This window comes from Orcinus orca, chromosome 10 (genome assembly GCF_937001465.1).
Source record: "Orcinus orca chromosome 10, mOrcOrc1.1, whole genome shotgun sequence".
Lineage (NCBI taxonomy): Eukaryota > Metazoa > Chordata > Mammalia > Artiodactyla > Delphinidae > Orcinus > Orcinus orca.
Genome location: NC_064568.1, coordinates 85,955,961 through 85,976,595, shown reverse-complemented (window position 1 = coordinate 85,976,595; position 20,635 = coordinate 85,955,961). Strand labels below are relative to the sequence as shown.

Below are 20,635 nucleotides of genomic sequence, written 5' to 3'. Positions count from 1 at the left end.
CATATTATCAGACAGGGCTTTCTGACCACACCATCTCAAAGAGCACTCTCCAGCCCTCTACCCTCATTTTTTTCTTCCTAGCCCTATTGTCACTGGACATATTGTATATTGTTTGTTTATGGTCTGTCTCCCCTATAAGACTATGAGCTCTGTGAGAGCTAGCATCGTGGTTTGTTTGATGCTCTGTCAGTAGTGTGCCAAGAACGTTGCCTGACTCACAATTGGCATTTGTTAAATATCTGTTGAGTTAATTGATTAATTAATGGTCATCATTCCATGTCTCCCAAGACTCTCTTGGGGTGCACAGCCCCCTCTCCCAACCCAGGCACTGCTCCTGCCCAGACTGGGCACCTCAAGTTGGGAAATTTAGATATAAGATTATCTCAACAAAAGCCCCAAATAAAGTATATTACTTTTTCATTTTTAAAAGAGCACTTTAAAAGCTAGAAACATGATCACACCAGATAGCTTCAGCTGGTCCCTACAAACCCCTTCTTCTCTACCTGTCTGCACCCTTGTCCACCTACTGTCTCCTTCAGGAGGTTGACTTAGCTGGACCACATCAAAGGGCTCCCACACTCTCCTCCTTTTAGGTGAGTTTGGCTATTGGGAAGCTCCAGGGTGAGATGATAAGAGAACTCAGTGAGGTTGGGTCACTTATACCTCTGGCTCTTTCCCTGTAAGGTCACCTTGAACTAGTTATGCTCTGGGCATGGACAGAGGTCACTGCTTATCTCATAGAAGCCAATTCTTTATGACTCTCTCTTCTTCCAGATTCTGGAAACTGCTCCCCCCTCATCCCTTTGGGCCTAAAGACAGATAATTTGGCTGTTATCAACTCCAGGTTACTCCACCTTCCCTGTGATTCTCCCACATCCACACCTTATAAAATATCCTTTGATGAAAACACGCTCTACAAATTATCCCAATTTGAGGGGGCCATCTTTTTTCCTTTTGTGAATATAACTAATACAATAAATAAGAATTGCTATCCTGAAACCCCAAATTCAGAAGAGTGATTACCTCTGGGGGATGAGGGGATATGTAACATGATCAAGGAAAGGTATTTAAAGATCTTCTGCTGTTAATGTTTTATGTCTTAAGCTGAGCACTGGGCACATGGCTGTTCACTCTGTTATTTTTATACCTTTTAAATATTGCTTAAGAATTTAATAGAAGCATATTAATTAATATTTTTCCTAGTAATAGTTATCAACTTATTTAATAGTAAAACACAATTGGCTTTCTTAATAAAATCAGGAACACACAAAGGATGCTTAATAGCACTATTCTTATTAAACTATGTCCTTGAAAATGCAAGTGATATAATAAAGATACATCTTATTATTATTTCCAGGCTATATGATTGCCAGAAAACATTGTCGTGAAATAGAAAGAATGCTGGATTTGGAAACATCTGGGTTGGGATTATGACTGGGCTGCCTATTATCAGCATCCTGGGATGCAGTTTCCTGATCTGTAAAATAGGCTTATGATACATACTTTGCAGAGTTATAGAACAAATCCTGTAGGGTCTAGCACTATGCCTGGCACAGAGAAGGGATTTAAAAAATAATAGAATTATTATGGCAATTATTTTACCTTCAAAGAATGAAGAGTTAAAAAGAAAGTTCAGTATTGGACAAACAAAATTATATACTAGCAAATACCATTTCAAAAATACAAGGTATTATGGAAGCCTCTCAGAAAACTGCATTGATATCCACTCTTAAGGATTTTCCTTCTTTAGAATTGTTCTCTCTCAAGAAAAGCAGAAAAAAATAAGAGTCTGTAACTCTTAACTATTATTTCAAAGCAAACACCATAAAAGTTTTTATGCCCCTCGCACAAAGATAATGCATTTATGCATGGAAGTAAAGCATAACTTCTGCCAACGCCCTGCCTCTATTAAAGCAGGTGAATGTGTCATCCTTCTTGTGACTGCACAAACTGATGCAATCTAGGTTATTTGGGTTATAACTGAATATTTATCCAGAAGAACAAACAAATGGAATTCATTAAAATTTTTTTACAAGGAAGAACGATGAAGAAGAATTAGAGCAAAAACATTTTAGAAAACTGTAATAATTAAATCATTGATTATTGGCATAAGGACGGTCAAGGAGAGGATCCTAATTAAATAACAGTTTAATATTCTAAGAGAATATTCTAGATTCTAAGAGAATATTCTAGGTTGGTGGAAAAGGAAGGGCTAGCTAAGAACGGTGCTGTGCAACAGGTTAGCTAAGTATTCCAGTTGATTAAAGACACAAAGAAAAGCAACCAAGTGGTTAAAAAGTATGAAAAAATAGTATATCAAAGGGAGGACTTCTAAGTTTAATAGCAATGGAAACAAGTCCAATGGAAAATCTGAAGAGATACAAATGTAAAATGAAAAAGTTCTACTACCAAAGAAAATTGGCAAACGTGTTTGGAAAATATTAGCAACATATTTGAGAAACAAGTGTAATTTAAAACAACAATGCTCTTTTTGACTCAAACAAGGAAAGTCTGAAAAATTAAGAATGCCCTGAGCTGGTAAGGCATGAAGAGAAAAGGCAGGCTTATTAACTAGTTAGAGGGAATAAAAACTGGTTCATTCTAAAAAATGGACTGTAATATAATATATATTAAAGAATGGATGAATGAATAATGGACTCATTCATTCATTTAGTACCTCAAGTAAAGACGACTGTGCTAATCGTATTTTTCAGTTCATGACACATGATATTCGGCCCAGGCAAAGCTACTTACTTACTTACTTACTTACTTACTTATTCCCTTTATCTCTGTTTCCCACTCTTATTTCCCCGTCCTCCCCTACAGGCTACAATTTGAATGGTCGTGCAAAATATGTATTATATTGTATATGTGCATCTTTAGTTTATATAAACGGTATTGGGTCTCCAGTCTGTTTCTTACTCCTTTTCACTCAATACCCTGTTTTTAAGATGCATTCATGTTACCACGTGTACATCTAGTCCACTTCCTCTAACTGCAGTTTAGTATTCCCTGGTTCACCGCATTTTACTGATTCACTCTCCCAGTGGTGGACCCATAGACTCTGCCACAACAAGGTTTCTTTGGTATACAAATAGGAATGGGAGTGATGGGTCATGGCGTATTCATAAACCTCCCCTGACTAGTCACTGTCGGGTTCCTCTCTAGCGTGGCTGTACCAGCCACATTCCCACCACAGGCATGACTATTTCTATACCCTTATATCTCTGACAACATTCCGCGGCACCTTCGTTTCTTTCTATCAGTCAAAAAGACATAGAGTAACACCTCATTGCTTTACTTTGCAGTTTTCTGATAATTAACGTGTTTGAGCATATCTTCATGTGCTTATTGACCTTTGTGGATTCTTCTGTAAAATGCTAGTTCATATCCTTTCTGCATTTTTATATTGGGTTTCCTATCTTTTTCTTGTCAATTTGCATTACTTCCTCCTATATGCTAGATAATATTCCTTTGTTGGTTGCCAATATTGCAGAATAGTCACCCAAACTGTCATACATCTTTTAACTTTGTCCATGGTGTCCTCCAATTAGCAGAAATCTTTAGTGCTGCTGAAATCACATTCACCAGGGTTTTGTGTGTGTGTATGTGTGTGTGTGTGTGTGTTGGTGGGGGGTTATTCTTTGAGCTGTACTTCTGAAGTGTTGTTTGAAGAGTCAGGAAGTGCCGCCAATTTCTAGGTCACAAAGATATTTACATTTCTTCTGTTACTTTTACAGTCTGACCTTTTTCATTTAGGCTATTAGTCCATGTGAAGCCCATCTTTATGTTACGATGTATGAGGTGTTAAATATGGGTAAAAGCATTAATTAGTTATACCCTGTTGCCAGTAATTCACCTATCTTACAGAAAAAACTCCAAAAACAGAGAAATTCTTAAGCAGAAAGATCACAGTTTTGGTTTTGACGGCAAAAAAAAAAAAAAAATCTGTGAACAGCCTAAATTCCAACAACAGAGAAATGGCTAAATAAATTATTTAAGTTAATATTTAATGTAAGCATACTTTAAAATTATGTATATATAGAATCTGACATAATATGACTAATATAGTAGATTAACAAGACAAAAAAACAGGATGCAAAAATAATATATAGAATAATTATAATTATTTGTAAAAGTATGCTTAAAAAGATGACTGGAAGTTGGAACAACTAGATAGAAAATCAACAAGGAAATAGAAGACTCAAACAACACGATAAACCAACCAGACCCAACAGACATAGACAGAACACTCCACCCAACAATAGAATACACATTCTTCTCAAGTACATGTAGAATATTCTCCACAAACCAGTACAAACCATATGTTAGGCCATAAAATAAAGTTAAAAGGATCAAGTCATATAAAGTATGTTCTCCGACCACGATGAAATGAAATTAGATACCAATAAGAGGAGAAAGTTGGAAAATTCACAAATATGTAGAGATCAGACAACATACTTCTGAATACAAATGGTTTAAGGAGGAAGATCACAAGAAAAATGAGAAAATACTTTGTGACAAGGAAAAATGAAAACATAATATTCTGAAACTTATGGAATGCAGCTAAAACAGTGCAGTGCATAAAAGGAACACACCTATAATAAAAAAGATCTCAAGTAAAACACCGAACCTTCCACCTTATGAAATTAGAAAAAGAAGAGCAAACTAAACCCAAAGCAAACAAAAGAAAGGAAATATTAAAAAATCAGAGCTAAAATAAATGGAATTGAGACTAGAAAAACAAGAGAAAATCAATGAAAACAAAAGTTTGTTCTTTGAAAAGATTAACAAAATTTCCAATCCTTTAGCTAGACTAACCAAGAAAAAAGAGAAAAGGTTCAAATTACTAAAATCAGGAATGAAAAGGGGGACATCACTATCAATCTTACAGAAATAAAAAAGAACATAAGGAAATATAATAAATATTATATATCAACAAATTGATAACCCAGACGAAATGGAGAAATTCCTAGGAAGAAACAAACTAACAAAATTGACTCAAGAAGAAATAGAATATCTGAGAAGACCCATAACAAATAAAGAGATTTAATTAGTAAACAAAAAACTTCACAAACATTAGCCCAAGCCCAGATGGCTTCACTGGTGAATTTGACTGAATGTCTAAAGAAGAATCAATACCAAACTTCACAAATTCTTCCAATAAACAGAAGAGGATGGAACACTTCCTAACTCATTTTATGAGGGCAGTATTACTACCCTGATCCCAAAATCAGACAAAGACATCACACACAAAAAACTACAGACCAGTATTCCTTATGAATATAGACATAAAAATCCTTAACCAAATATTAGCAAATACAATTTAGCAATATAAAAAATAATTATGACCATGACCAAGTGGGGTTTATGCCAGCCTGGTTCAATACAGGAAAAGCCATAGCGACAGAAAGTAGATTAGTGGTTGGCCAGGGGATGAGGGAAGAGGGGAATGGGACTGACTGCTAATAGTTACAAAGTTTCTTTTCGGGATGATGAGAATGTTCTGGAATTAGATAGTGGTGGTAATGGCACAACATGTGAAAATACTAAAAACCATTGAGTTGCACACTCTAAGAAGGTGAATTTTATGGTACATGAATTATATCTCAGTTAAGAGAAGGAGGAGGAGAAGGCTGGGGAGAGGAAGGAAGGGGACCTCGGTGACGACCGGAAGAAAAGATACCAAAACAGGTGTTGTCTTGAGGTGATGGGAGTGCAAGTGAGCGTCTTCTTCCTTCTACTTTCCTGATTTTTACCTTTTTAATGATGACCGTATATTGTTATTTATAATAATAATAAAATCAAATAATCTAAGTTCATACGAGCTCAAGCCATCCTTCTCTTTCTTGGGATGTGGTAGGAAATCACTACAGTGTAGGTAGCACTGGACTGAAAAGTGGGCTCTGTTAACAATATTTTCCACTCTCACAGAGAGTGGAAATTTTCCACTTTCTCAATTTTCCACTTTCCTCACTGGAGCAAAGGCTAAAAAATTTAGTGGTCTTGTTATTTCCACCCTCCACTGACCCTGCTGCCACCTCTAGCCCTGCCTTTCACCTGCCATAGCAGCAAACATCAGCCCTCTGCATCAGTTCCCAGCCTCGATCTATTTTCCAATTGATCCAATTTTCTGCTGGGTGGGAAATCCCTTCCTCCTGCTCCTAAGGTCTCAGTTACAGGGGTGATGTGCAGATTATTTGAGACATACATATACAAATAAAACATTATGCTCTGTGTACCAAGTTCTGAGAATTTAACAGCTGTGTTTTTTTTTTTACCGTACGCGGGCCTCTCACTGTTGTGGCCTCTCCCGTTGCGGAGCACAGGCTCCTCCCGGACCGGGGCACGAACCCGTGTCCCCTGCATCAGCAGGCAGACTCTCAACCACTGCGCCACCAGGGAAGCCCACAGCTGTTCACTTTGAAAATTCTTTCAACAACGCAATAAGATAGCTACTACCAATATTATATCCTAGTGAGGAAACTAAAGAACAAAGAGATTGACTAACTTGCCCCAAGTCATTTAATTGTGTGTTTGAGCATCAGGATCTGAGCCCAGACTGCCCTGCACCATTCGCTCTTAACCACTTTGCTATAATGTCTCACTATAGGTCTTGTCCAAAAGACTTAGAGGTTTTATAAAGGCCCCTAAGCAGCTATCGATTTCTGGGTTACATACTCATAAAGTTGATAGTCTATTGTCCTTTCACTTACACAAACAGTTTGATATGTCCAAACCTTTGCTTCTTACCTGTTTTCTGCCAAATAAATTTAACAGTATTTGTACAGTTCCTGCTAACAATGCAGTCTGCAGGTTTCCTAGGCTAGGTCAACAGACATGGAATGAGGCTTACTGGCAAAAGAACCTAGTAACCGAGACATCCCTTTGAGGGGCAGGGGGAGGATGAACTTGTAGTCAAAGCAATCAGCAACTTTCCCCAGAATAGCATTCTATCTCTTTTGGGGGGTGACCAGAAAAGGACATACACCTCAGTAAGTGACACCTCTGCTCTGGGAACTGGGAGAATGCCTTTGCAGGTCAGACCCTTCTTTAAAAAGTGATTAGGAGTTGGTCTCACCGAGACACCTGGGCAACACTGGCCCTGATAGCCTATTCCATATACAATAATTTGAGCCTGAAAAAGATGTAGAGGTAGTGTAATCAAAGTTCCCAGACTGGAGGTCCAGCCCAGGAAGCCTACTATTCAGCTCCCTTCACAGGTAACCAGTGGTGAGCCTGCCCCCGTCCATAAGTGCTTATGTATACATGTTTTTTCATAATAGGGCCATACTATATGTAATATTTATAATCTGCTTTATTTATCAAAAGTCCCTCTTATTATTTTAGTTTCTTCAATAGTATCACTTTTAAGACACAGTGGAATTATTTCTAGTGTTTAAATTGTTTTCAATTTTTCTCTTTTGTAGATAGTATTGCTGTGAATGAACATTCTCATAGCCGTATCTTTGACATATCAGTGATTATTAAGATCTTAGGCATGTGGTCTCGGATGTGGAATTGCCGGGTCAAACGGATGCACCTTCTTCAGTGTGATAGGAAGCTCATCGGAGAGTTTTAAGCAGGGGAATGACATGAATTTTTAAAATATCAGTCTGGTACTAACCATCCTGAAACTAACACAACATTGTAAATCAACTATTCTCCAATATAAAATTAAATTAAATTAACAAAAATAAAATAAAATATCAAGCTGTGTGCTGTAAGCAGGATGGACTGCAGGAAACAAGCATGGAAGCAGGGAGGCCAGTTGTGCAGATAAAAGGTGTCTGTGACTTGCATTTGGTTGGAGACAGAGCAGACGGAGAGAAGTGGATGGATTCTGAAGGTGTTTTGGCACAGGATTTATTAATGGTTTGGATATGGGGGTTTAAGGAAAGAGAAGACTCAAGAGTGACCACCAGGTTTTGTTCAGTTGAGTGGAAGCAGCGTCATTTACCAAGATGGAGAAGGCTGGAGGAGGAACAGGTCTGGGGATAAGGTGGGCTTGGCCATTAGGAGTTCTGTTTTGGCCACAGCTTGTAATGCCTATTAGAAGTCAATTCATGGGACTTCCCTGGTGGTGCAGTGGTTAAGATTCCATGCTCCCAATGCAGGGGGCCGGGGTTCGATCCCTGATCAGGGAACTAGATCCCACATGCATGCTTCAACCAAGAGCTCACATGCCGCAACTAAGGAGCTCACCTGCCACAACTAAGGAGCACACATGCCACAACTAAGACCCAGTGCAACCGAATTAAAAAATATATATATATATTTTATATATATATATATATATATATATAATATATATATATGTCAATTCATGTAGAACTCAATAGTTGGCCCTTCTTAACCGCGGTTCCTCTGCATCCGCAGATTCAACCAAACTTGGCTGGTGTAGTCCTATAGTATTTACTATCGGAAAATATCCATGCAGTTCAAACCGCATTGTTCAAGGGTCAGCTGCATATTAAGGACAGAGTGGGCCATTGGGCTGCATGCCGAGAGTTTGAGTACAATGGCCATGGCAAAGCGACCACTGAATTTAGCAAACTGGTGACCTTGACAGGAGCAGTGTTAGCGGAGTGGTAGGGATGGAAGCTCCACTGAGAGACGATGGGAGGGGAAGGAACAGAGACAACGAGTGTGAGATGCCTGTTTCAAGGGGTTTAGCTGTTTAGACATTTGGAGAAATGGAAACATAAGAGGGCTTATCTGAACACTAGGGCGCGTGCGCACGTGTGTGTGTGTACATGTGGGTTAATAGGCAAAGACGAAATTTATGATACAGGAGAGAGAAGGACAGCTGCAGGAGGGAAGGCCTCAAGTAGGTGTGAGGTGGGATCCAGGGTGCGAGAGCAGGGCGAGCCATAGGAGCAGGGTCAGTGCAGCCACTGTCAACTGTCACAGGAGTCAAGGAAGAATATGCAGGCACAGAGGCAGATGGGTTGAACAATTTGGTGGTAATGACTCTCCATTACTGAGTCCCATTACTGCATTGTCAATGTGAAGATAATGTGAAATAATTCACACAAAGTGCCTAATACTACACCTAACACACACTTAATAACATTCTGGATTAGGTCATGATTCTTCAACTATATTCAAGGCCCTCCCTACAATGTACCTTTGAAATCTTATGTTCTACTACTCTGATACACATACCCTGTACTCCAGCCAACTAAACTACACATTTGGCCCCAAATAAACTAAAACAGCCCAAGCTGTCCCCTCTACCAGAAATGTCCTCCTTTCTCTTCTCTGCCTGATGAAATTCTGCCCATCTTTCAAAACCCAACACAAATGCCATCTCTGGCATGAAGCTTTCTATGATTCCCCCAATTAGATCAAATCTATATTTTTATTCTTATAACAGACATTCTGAAACAGTGTGCATGAGCAGTTTTAAGAATCTTCCCAAGTAACTTTTTCTACTGATAAAACACGCTTTTAATCACTTAGGTCAAAGACAAATTTATTCCTATTATTAAGCCCTCCTTACTCATATTTCTACCTGCTTTCTTGAGTAGGAGGAAGGAAAAAGTAGAAGTGGAGCCAGCATACTGAGAATCACATGTAAACTGTAGCATCTTACCTATGCCAGAAAGAGCCATGGAATTTGAAGGACTTTATTTCCCAACCGAAACTGTGGCGTTTCATTATAACTGTTGAAAAGATCATGCACTTGAATATCTATCTTGTGTGTCTTCACTGATACAATATTCAGAGCCACTATTCTATAGTACACTGTACCAAAGAAACCTGTCAGAGTATCCCTGATCTCAGTTGTTCACAGGCTTGTCTTTGCCACCACCTCATGTTAATATCATCTAATTTACACTGACTCTATCTTATCCATCTTTGTATCTCTTAATACCCAATACAATGTTTACACCTGGTAAGTTCTCATCAGATACTTACTGAACAAATGAATGAATGAAGGGATCTTTTGGAGAAATCCTGTTTAGAATTTTCAGTGTTAATTATTTTTAAAAGATCTAATGTCCATAGTTTAAAATCAGGATATACTCAAAGCTTCAAGTGAGATTGGAAACAAGTTGACAAGAAGGACCCCAATAATAATAATAGCAGAAAACATTGATCGATATGGATTATATTTACCCAGTTCGTCTTGACAGAAGCTGCCTGGAGGATTGATATACTTCATGGTGCTCACATCCAACTTCCAGTTGTGTTTTGTGCATCTAACAGACCTGGATGAAAAATTATACTTAGGTTTCTGAAATGGTGAAAATAAAAATTCATCTTATTAGGCTTAAATGCATTATAAACAACTGTAGTTGGTTGAACATAAAATGCATGAAAGAAAAACTACTAATAGCTCATACTCAACTATCTAAGGAAATATAGATTAATCATCAGTAGGCAATTTTAAAAGTGAAGATAAATGCCATGTCACAAAATAATATGTGTTAGAGATCAACAGAGCCATCAGAATAAAGTCATCTTTAGGGATGGCTGTCATACAAAAGCTAAGTTGGTTAAGGTTCAACTGGGGCCAATATGAGGAAAGAATGCAGTCATTAAGACATACCTATGATTTATAATCACTTTACAACCCTTAGCCCCTAGTATATAGTGTGCTAAACCTAAGTTCAACTCAAGTTTTCAGAAGAGAAAAGACTTCCTTAAAGTTTAAGATTTCAGAGCATGGTTGCCAGATAAAATACAAGATGCCCAGTTAAATATGAATTTCAGATAAATAAGAAATAATTTAAAAACACAACTCACACAATATGTGACATATACTGGAAAGTCGTCATTTATCTGCAATTTAACTGAGTGTTCTGCATTTTTACTTGCTAACTCTAGCAACCCTGTTTCAGAATGAGAATCAAATTGCAGCAAAATAGAAGGCTTAGTAATTTTTTTTCTATTTCTTACCAGACCGTGAAGGGGGTTGTGGTGGTGGAAGGTGAGGCAAAGAAGTTCCATTTCCTCTCTATTTTGGTAGTGTTTCTCGTGAAGTTTTTTTTTTTTTTCACAGTTAAAGAATTTTTTTTTTACAAACAAGTATGTCTCAAACCGGAAACATCAGATTTTTTAATCTAACAATGTCTATTTTAACTTATATATCAGTAAATTACACTGATTTTCCCAAGCTTCATTGTATCAAGAATTTTTCACACTCTTTTCTAGTAATAAGGCAAAAAACATATTCCGCACTTCAATTTATAGAGGATTATTCTGAAACATCTACTTTCTCATCAATGAGTAGCCAACAACATTTCAAAACTTGAGAACATTCCAAACGCAGCTATTCAACATGCTGGGTCATTAAAGGGGAAACGTGGCAGGATCTTAACTGTTCATAGGCAGCAAGTAGACAGGAGGGAGGCGACAGCTTCATGTGCAAAGAGGTTGGGAAAAGTTGTTAGATTTAGAAAATGAGAACCACAGCTTATGAGAGTTGCTGATGTTGGTTAAGTGTGAAGAAGAAAAATGTAGAGAGGGTGGTAGAGGTAGGTCATTACTCTTGACTGTCTCCTAGGTGAGAGATTCCTCGGGTGAATTGCTACACAGAGAAGCAGTCAAATTTGGAGCGATGGATGGGGGAGTATAGGGTGTGAGTTCCTCTGAGGATGGTGTTTCAGCACATCAATGCTTGGCGAGCTGCATCTGGGAATAAAGCTGGGAGAATGTGCAGGAGATAAAGCTGGTTCCTCATGTGCCGGAGCACTAAGACAATTCCAGCTCTAGGTTAGCCTGCCAACAGAATACGGTGAAACTAGGATCAATCACCCCCAAGGCTTTGGGTGAAGGAGAGAAAGGCCAGCCTGTGGCAAAGCAATCACTCTGTTAAGATAAGCCAGCCAGGTTCAAGAACAATCTGAATTCCTGTAAATAACCTCTGTTCCTAAGCCACACTAGAAGCTCATGACAGAGTAATAACGATAAATGTAATTGACATTTATTGAGCACTTATCATATAGCCAGACACTGTTTTAAGTGCTTTATGTGTTTGAAATCACTTAATCCTCTCAGCAGTCAGACAGAGTAGGTAATACTCTCAATTTCACTGTATAGAGGAGAGGATTGAGGTCCAGAAAGGCTAAGAAACTTGTCCAAGGTCACGGAGCTGATAGGTGGTGGGGGCAGGCTTCTGAACAGGGCAGGTTGTGAGGAAAGATCATTGCTCCTAATCACAAAGCTGCAACACTTCCTTGAACGGCTGGCTCAGCGAGCACCACGTGAAAAGCCCACTAAGGAGAGAAAGGGAGAGAGGAAACGCGGAGTCCCCAAACCGCAACAGTCAGAAAACCTCAGGGTCCAAGAGTGCCTGCAGAAACTTACCAGTGACAGAACAAGCCATGTCTGAGGTTTCCCTGACTTGAATCCACTGAGAAGATGGAAGGGACTCCAAACAGGGCTGTCAGCAAATAACCATGAGGCGCTCCTAGAGTACAGCTGTCGCTAAAACTGTGTCCCATGCAATACTTGCAAGCTATCTATGCTAAAAATATATTAGTTATTTAACTGGGTGCCTTCTATTTGCCTAATCTAGCAACCCCATCGAAGGAGCCAAACAAGCTACAGGTGCAACAGTGTTTATCAACATTTAGAAATCTAATAGTGTGCGTCTGGGCCCTGAAACTAAGTATGCAGTGAAGCAAATCTGTGTGCAGGTGTAAGAACATTCTAGACTTGGGCAATGGTCTTCTATACGATTATAGCAGGGAGCTCTTAGAAAACTACACAGCTCCCTCTGAGTCCACCTGCACTAAACTGCCCACAGATGACCCGAGAAATCAGCTCAACAACACGGTGGATGTCAAGCCGGACGTGGGAATGGCTAAAAAGCACCCAGGTCAAGTTAGGCTGAAGCAGAGCTTGGAAAGGTGCGGTCAACCACTCATTCGTTGCTGGTGTTGACCATCAGGCTGACAAAGCATCCCTCACCCAGAACTCCCCCTGTCTCTGCCAGGCAGTGCTGCTATCTCTTTGGCAGTCACTGAAAACAAACAAACAAACAAAACCCACAACCATCCTGTCCTGGTATTGCTCCTGAACTGGTGAGGAAGGCGATCTATATTGTAGGCTTCATCAAGTGGGGGGAGACGGGTACCAGCACTAGTTCTTCCAAGAAATGATTAGAAGAGCTGCTGTTCAGGGCAGATACAGTTGCGGCTCTGCCATTTTGGGTTTTTAATCACCATGAGGCAGTCAAAGCAAGTCTATCTGCTCTCCAGCAGTGTTTGGATAAGGGCCTTGCCCCACTCATACTTCTGGGGGAGTGGGAAAGGAAACCCAGAGGAGGCTTGAGTCCTGGAAAATAAAAGCTGTTACATACACCCAAGCACTCACTCACACACACACACACGTACCTTAGAAATTTCACTGTTTATCAAGCTAGGAATCAATTTTCAATTAGAGTTCTTAAGAGAGAGTGGGAAATTAAGTAAAGGTCATAATGTTTTGAGATCAGAGAGTTGCCTCAGTGAGCACAAGTAAAAGTTATGAATTTGCTAAAAGAAATAATTTGTCAGTTGGTTCATTTGATTTTCAATGAACACATCTCCTGCCACATCTAATTGTAAGAAGGGTCACCAGGGAGAAAGCAGAGGACGCGTGTTACCTTCCGTCTAAATCCTCGATGTCTTTTATGAACAGGCCTCCTTGGTGCTTGCACATATTCTTGCATGCTCGCAGGTGGCTCTTACTTTTATATAAGATGTAATCTTTGCCAGTGCTCTTATTTCGAACAAAATTGATCCCTTCCTTGAGATTGGCAACTTCAGCAGGTGAGAGACACAACAGGATCTCAGTTGTTTGTTCGATGCTATGAAATCGCGAACATTTTGAGAGGAAAGAGTGATACTGTTAGGTTTCAAGAGAGAACAATTTGGCATTGACACCTCAAAAACCTCTTTTTTATTAAAATACTTTTTAAGGCCATCCCTCCAAGTACCCAGGCCTGGTGGCACCTGATGGTGAATTTTCTCCCCTCCTTTCAATGTCCATCCTACTTGTTGAGGGTTTATCTCCACTTTCCCAGAGAGCTCATGCCCCTCTCACTTGCCTGCCCATGGTCTGTCGTTGCCTCTCTCTGGGTGTTTCAGAAGAACTGCAGTTGCTCCTTCAGGTTCTATGACTCATTCGCTCTCAGGAGACATTAGTCTGTGTGGATAAAGAGGGTGTGGGCCCAGCTCAGTATTTCCGTCCTACTGCTTCCTCCCCTACCATATCTCTCTTAGAAGCCAAATTTTATATTTAGCTTCAAGAACCCAGTCTGCTCTCCCCACCTCCATGCTTTTGTCTCTGCACCTGCTCTCCTTTCCCACTAAGAGTCATCCTTTAGGTTCAAACATAACTCAATCATCCCCTCCTTGGATAAGCCTTCCGAGCTACCCACCACCACCCCCACCCCGGCCCCCAGGTCAAGTCTAACACTTCTTTTTTTTTACTTTCCAGGAGACATTGAAATTCATTCTTTCTTTTTCTTTTAGTGAACATCTATCATCTCATATAGATATAAAATTAAAGATAAGATGAGACCTCTTAGCTGATTTACTCAACTTTCATATATAATGTAGAGTAGTGTCAGTTATGTTGATCCTGTTGTACATTCTCAGTACTTATTTATCTTACAACTGGAAGTTTGTACCTTTTAATCACCTTCATCCAAATCCCCTTCTCTCCACCCCCTGCCTCTGGTAACCACAAATCTGATGTCTTTTTCTATGAGGTTTTTTTTGTTTGTTTTTAAAGTATAATCGACCTACAACACTATGTTAGTTCCCAGTACACAACATAGTGATTCGATATTTCTATACATTTAAAAACGATCACCATGATAAGTCTAGTTATCATAAGTCTAGCACTTCTCAATGTGTATTACTATTCTGTAGAACATGATAACCTAGTACCAGTGCACTGCCCTGCTTACTTGCACATAGATGCTTTTAAAAACACTCCCTCTGCTTTTCTCTTCCCACCACTTAGCAGACTATCTTTAAGAGCTAGCTACTTAAAGCTTGAACCAACTGCACGCAATCTGAGTAATTTATAAAAAGCTCTAGCAGCAAAGCATTTGATCTCTCATATTTTTTCAAGGAAAATACAAATGTTACATTTCTCAAACTCCAATCTTTAAACAAACTCTTGTTATGATGCAACTCTGAATCATAGTGGAATATAATTTTCGCCAAGAGGGATTTCAAAATAACTTTTGGCATATCCATGGTATGAAATCTGGGTGCATGTTTAATTCTACATTCCACTCCAAACCAAAAGTGGTCAAAATTCTCTTCATGTGTTAATTTAAAATTGATTTGGAGCTCATGTACATTTGTGGCACTCTCACTTTCATTTTTGGAAGACTGCAAATTTCTCTTTTTTCTTAAAGATCAGGTTTTATGGGGCTTCCCTGGTGGCGCAGTGGTTGGAAGTCCGCCTGCCGATGCAGGGGACGAGGGTTCGTGCCCTGGTCCGGGAGGATCCCACGTGCCGCGGAGCGGCTGGGCCCGTGAGCCATGGCTGCTGAGCCTGCGCGTCCGGAGCCTGTGCTCCGCAACGGGAGAGGCCGCAGTGGTGAGAGGCCCGCGTACCGGGAAAAAAAAAAAAAAAAAAAAAAAAGATCAGGTTTTATTTAATTAAATCTAATTAATTAATTGGCTGCATCAGGTCTTAGTTGCGGCACGCGGGATCTTTCATTGCGGCGCACGGGCTCCAGAGCGCATGGGCTCAGTAGTTGCGGCATATGGGCTTAGTTGTCCCACGGCATGTGCGATCTTAATTCCTTGACCAGGGATCAAATCGGTGCCCCCTGCGTTGCAAGATGGCCCACCAGGGAAGTCCCACAAATTTCTTAAACAGGAAATTAAAATAATATAAAAAACACATCATAATAGAAAATAACAGGAAAGCTACTTCCAATTTTCAACTAATAAAGGCAGAGCTCTATAATTGAGTATGATCCATTTTTTTAAAGCAGATTCTCATTGTCACTTCTGTCCCAAATTCCTGGTAATTCTGTTCACAGTAGACTTTAAATATTTCCAAATATATGTTTTAAATGTATCTGATAGAAAGGATTCCATGTTAAGCCTCATGAAGTTCTTTTATCTTTGTTCTTATGAGTACAAATATCTGACACCAAGCCAAAGCAAGCACTGAGGCAATTTCTGGAATAATTAGCCTAAAAGTGTAAAAAGGAAACCTTTCTAAATATTTTGTTTTACCTGATTGAATGAACCAGTTAGCCAAAGTTCTGTGTTCGATTCTAAGGCTTTCCATGCACTGTGGAAAGCAGGTTGAACTAACTACATCTTTATCAATTCCTTGAAAACGTATATTGGAACCTAAAGCAAAATTTTAAAATGTGCCCTCCTATATACATGCTTTTGTATATTTTTTAATGGTTAGTTTTTCCCAAAAGTCAATTTTTAAAGCTATTAAAAATTGGATTGGATTCCATTAAAATCAGGAAAGTAAAATTATAGTCAATTCTGGCTTGGGTATAAATAAAATATTTAAACTAAAATGACGTGAGTTTTAGTACACCTACTTTTCAACATTTCATTATTTCTTCAAATACTTTAATGTTTGTGAAAAAATAATTATTAAAAAATACACAAAAGCATTTATATAGGGACATACATTTTTGCCTTTTGCCTCAGACTTGGTGGCATGGCATTGCAGTGCAGCATCCTGTCTTTAAAATTTTGATATTTTGTTTATCATGAAATTTTGGCTTTAGCTTTGATTTTTAAAAATATTATGTTAATGATATTCATCTTGATTATATTCATCTCATGAAGCCAGGAATCCTCCAGAAGTTTAAGCTCTGAGAAAAAGGGCTAGAGGAAGAAAAGGCAACTCACTGAGAATTGTCAATCTATAAATGCATTTTGCTACCCATAATTTCTTTTTTTTTTAACATCTTTATTGGAGTATAATTGCTTTACAATGGTGTGTTAGTTTCTGCTTTATAACAAAGTGAGTCAGTTATACATATACATATGTTCCCATATCTCTTCCCTCTTGCGTCTCCCTCCCTCCCACCCTCCCTATCCCACCCCTCTAGGTGGTCACAAAGCACCGAGCTGATCTCCCTGTGCTATGCGGCTGCTTCCCACTAGCTAGCTATTTTATGTTTGGTAGTGTATATATGTCCATGCCACTCTCTCACTTTGTCACAGCTTACCTTTCCCCCTCCCCATATCCTCAAGCCCATTCCCTAGTAGGTCTGTATCTTTATTCCCATCTTGCCCCTAGGTTCTTCATGACCTTTTTTTTTTTTCTTAGATTCCATATATATGTGTTAGCATACGGTATTTCTTTTTCTCTTTCTGACTTACTTCACTCTGTATGACAGACTCTAAGTCCATCCACCTCACTACAAATAACTCAATTTCGTTTCATTTTATGGCTGAGTAATATTCCATTGTATATATGTGCCACATCTTCTTTATCCATTCATCTGGAGATGGACACTTAGGTTGCTTCCATGTCCTGGCTATTGTAAATAGAGCTGCAATGAACATTTTGGTACATGACTCTTTTTGAATTCTGGTTTTCTCAGGGTATATGCCCAGTAGTGGGATTGCTGGGTCATATGGTAGTTCTATTTTTATTTTTTAAGGAACCTCCATACTGTTCTCCATAGTGGCTGTATCAATTTACATTCCCACCAACAGTGCAAGAGGGTTCCCTTTTCTCCACACCCTCTCCAGCATTTATTGTTTGTAGATTTTTTGATGATGGCCATCCTGACTGGTATGAGATGATATCTCATTGTAGTTTTTATTTGCATTTCTCTAATGATTAATGATGTTGAGCATTCTTTCATGTGTTTGTTGGCAATCTGTATATCTTCTTTGGAGAAATGTCTATTTAGGTCTTCTGCCCATTTTTGGATTGGGTTTTTTGTTTTTTTTGATATTGAGCTGCATGAGCTGCTTGTAAATTTTGGAGATTAATCCTTTAATCTCCAAAATTTACAAGCAGCTCAATATCATAATTTCTTTTTTTTTTAACATCTTTATTGGGGTATAATTGCTTTACAATGGTGTGTTAGTTCTGCTTTATAACAAAGTGAATCAGTTATACATATGTTCCCATATCTCTTCTCTCTTGCGTCTCCCTCCCTCCCACCCTCCCTATCCCACCCCTCCAGGCGGTCACAAAGCACCGAGCTGATATCCCTGTGCTATGCGGCTGCTTCCCACTAGCTATCTACCTTACGTTTCATAATTTCTTAATTAGATTAGTTTTGTTTTAAATGGGAAGATGTTCAGTATTCTGTTCACAGGGATGTAAACTCCATGAAAGCTGAGGTATAAAGTGTCTGTCACATGGTAGGTGCCCAGTAAATATCTGGCTAATGAAGGAATACACTCACAAGAATGAAATATGTACTGCATGTAGACAAATGATGTGAAAATGCTTCCAAAGGTCACAGATCTGTTAAGGGAAAAATCCAATTAATGGCACATACAAGTTTTGAAAAGCAACTTAAGGGAATTCCCTGGTGGTCCAGTGGTTAGGACTCAGCAGTCTCATTTCCCGGGGCCCCAGGTTCAATCCCTAGTCGGAGAACTAATATCCTATCAGCCGCGTGGCGCAGCCAAAAAAAAAATAATAATAATAAAAAGCAACTTAGGAGCGTTGTTGTTGTTGTTGTTTTTAATCCCATGAAAAAGCAGAGAGTATTTCCTCATTTATTCAAATCATCTTGTTTGCTCTTTATTATGGTTTTGAAAATTTACTTTTTCATAGCTAATTCTTAGATATTTTATAGCTGTTGCTGCTATCGTAATTGGTATCATTGTAATTTTATTTTTGGATCAGTTATTCTTGGTAGAGAGATGTAACAAATTTTTTAAAAATTGCTTTACTGCACTTTGTTTTACTACATTTAATGCAAAACTGATCATCTTAACCATTTTTAAGCATACATTTCAGTAGTGTTAAGTATATATGCATTGTTAAGTGCAACAAAATTCCAAAATATTTTATCTTGCAAAACCAAAACTCCATACTCATTATATAACAACTCCCCATTTCCCTCCCCCTGCCAAACCCCTGTTAACACCATTCTACTTTCTGTTTCTATGAATTTGACTACCTTAGCTACTTGATATAAGTATAATCATACAGTATTTGTCTTTTTGTGATTGGCTTATTTCATTTAGCATAATGTCCTCAAGGTTCATCTATATTGTAACTAACGTACGAACAGGATTTCTTTCCTTTTTAAGGCTGAATAATATTCCATTGTGTGTGTGTATCATATTTTGTTCAGAAAATATTTGCAAAAGATATATCTGATAGAGGACTGTTATCCAAAATATACAAAGAACTCTTAAGACTCAACAACAAGAAAACAAACAACCCAATTAAAAAATGGGTCAGAATGGGGAGTGGCCAAAATGGTGGAGTAGGAAGAACTTGAGCTCACCCCCTCCCATGGGCACACCAAAATTACAACTATTTACAAAGCAACTATCAATGAGAAAGACTGGATGACTAGAAGAAAAGATCTTCTACAATTAAAGATATGAAGAAGGAATCACAATGAGACCAGTGGGAGGGGTGGAGACATGGTATAGCAAGACTGGCCAACACCAGTTCCAGGAAACCTTTGGCTCCTCACCAGTGGGTCAGCACGAGCCCCGGGACCCAGCCTCACCCACTAGAGGGCTGACACCATCACAGAAACCCTGCAGCTCGTCAGCCACCTGCCCTCGGATCCAGCCCCACTTGCTAGTGGGCCAGCACTGCTTTGGGACCCCCTGGGGCTCTGTAGCCAGCAGCCCCATGACTCAACCCAACCCAATAGCTGGCAAACTCCAGGACACCTCAAGACCCTCAACCCGTGGCACTGGATCTGGACCCACTCACCAGTGCTTTAGCACTAGTGCTCGGATCACCAGGGCTCTTCAGTCAGCCGGCCTGTGACCTAGTCCTGCCCATTGCTGGCTGAAACAGCCCCATGACAACTTGGGTCCCCCAGGCAGCCACCCCAAGTTCTGGCCCTACTCACTAATGGGTCATCACTAGCCCTGGGATCCGGCCTCACCCAACAGGGGCCTGACTTCAGCCTCTGGAACATTACAGCCACTCAGCCAGCTACCTGGGAATCTGGGCCCACCCACCAGTAGTCCAGCAGTAGGCACAGCACCCACCAGGGCTCTTCAGTTAGCCTCCCCATGCCCCAGCCTCACCCAACAGCTGGCCAACACCAGCTCCAGGACACCATGGGACTGTCATCCAGTCACCCTATATCCAGCCTCATCCACCATGGGACTAGTACCAATCCCGGGAACCCCATGGTCCCACAACCAGCCACCCGGGACCCAGTGATCAGCTACCCTACACCAAGCCCTTTGGAACAGCTGTCTGACATCAGCTCCAAGACATGTTGGGCCCCTAAGCAAGCCACCCTGAGATTCGTCCACACTTTCCAGTGGGCCAGCACTAGCCCCAGGACTCCCCGGGGCTCTACAGCCTCCTGACCCAGCCCCAGGCAATAGTTGGCTGACACCAAGTATAGGACACCTTGGGCTCCTCAGCCAGCTGCCCAAGCATCCAGCCCTCCACACCAGTAGCCCAACACTAGCTCCTGAACCCTCTGGGGCTTTGCTGTCACCTGCCCAGTGTCCCAACC

The 20,635-nt window shown here is 39.9% G+C and overlaps 1 protein-coding gene across 6 annotated transcripts in view; it reads right to left on the bottom strand.

Moving 5' to 3' along the window:
• The window catches only part of LOC101281745 (cytidine monophosphate-N-acetylneuraminic acid hydroxylase), a 100,357-nt gene that overhangs the window by 42,141 nt on the left and 37,581 nt on the right, over positions 1 to 20,635 (bottom strand). For 2 of the 6 annotated variants that reach the window (XM_049715475.1, XM_033434759.2), the window contains exons 3-6: positions 18,368 to 18,429; positions 14,045 to 14,142; positions 13,601 to 13,804; positions 10,126 to 10,217 (exon numbers count right to left, since the gene is read on the bottom strand). In XM_049715475.1, the coding sequence (XP_049571432.1) occupies positions 10,126 to 10,217; positions 13,601 to 13,804; positions 14,045 to 14,052 (304 nt within the window). In that variant the 5' untranslated portion in view covers positions 14,053 to 14,142; positions 18,368 to 18,429. Of the gene's footprint in view, positions 1 to 10,125; positions 10,218 to 10,908; positions 11,838 to 12,318; positions 13,196 to 13,600; positions 13,805 to 14,044; positions 14,143 to 18,367; positions 18,430 to 20,635 lie in introns of those variants that run through there. The other 4 variants (XM_049715476.1, XM_049715477.1, XM_033434758.2 and 1 more) reach the window with 3 other exon arrangements.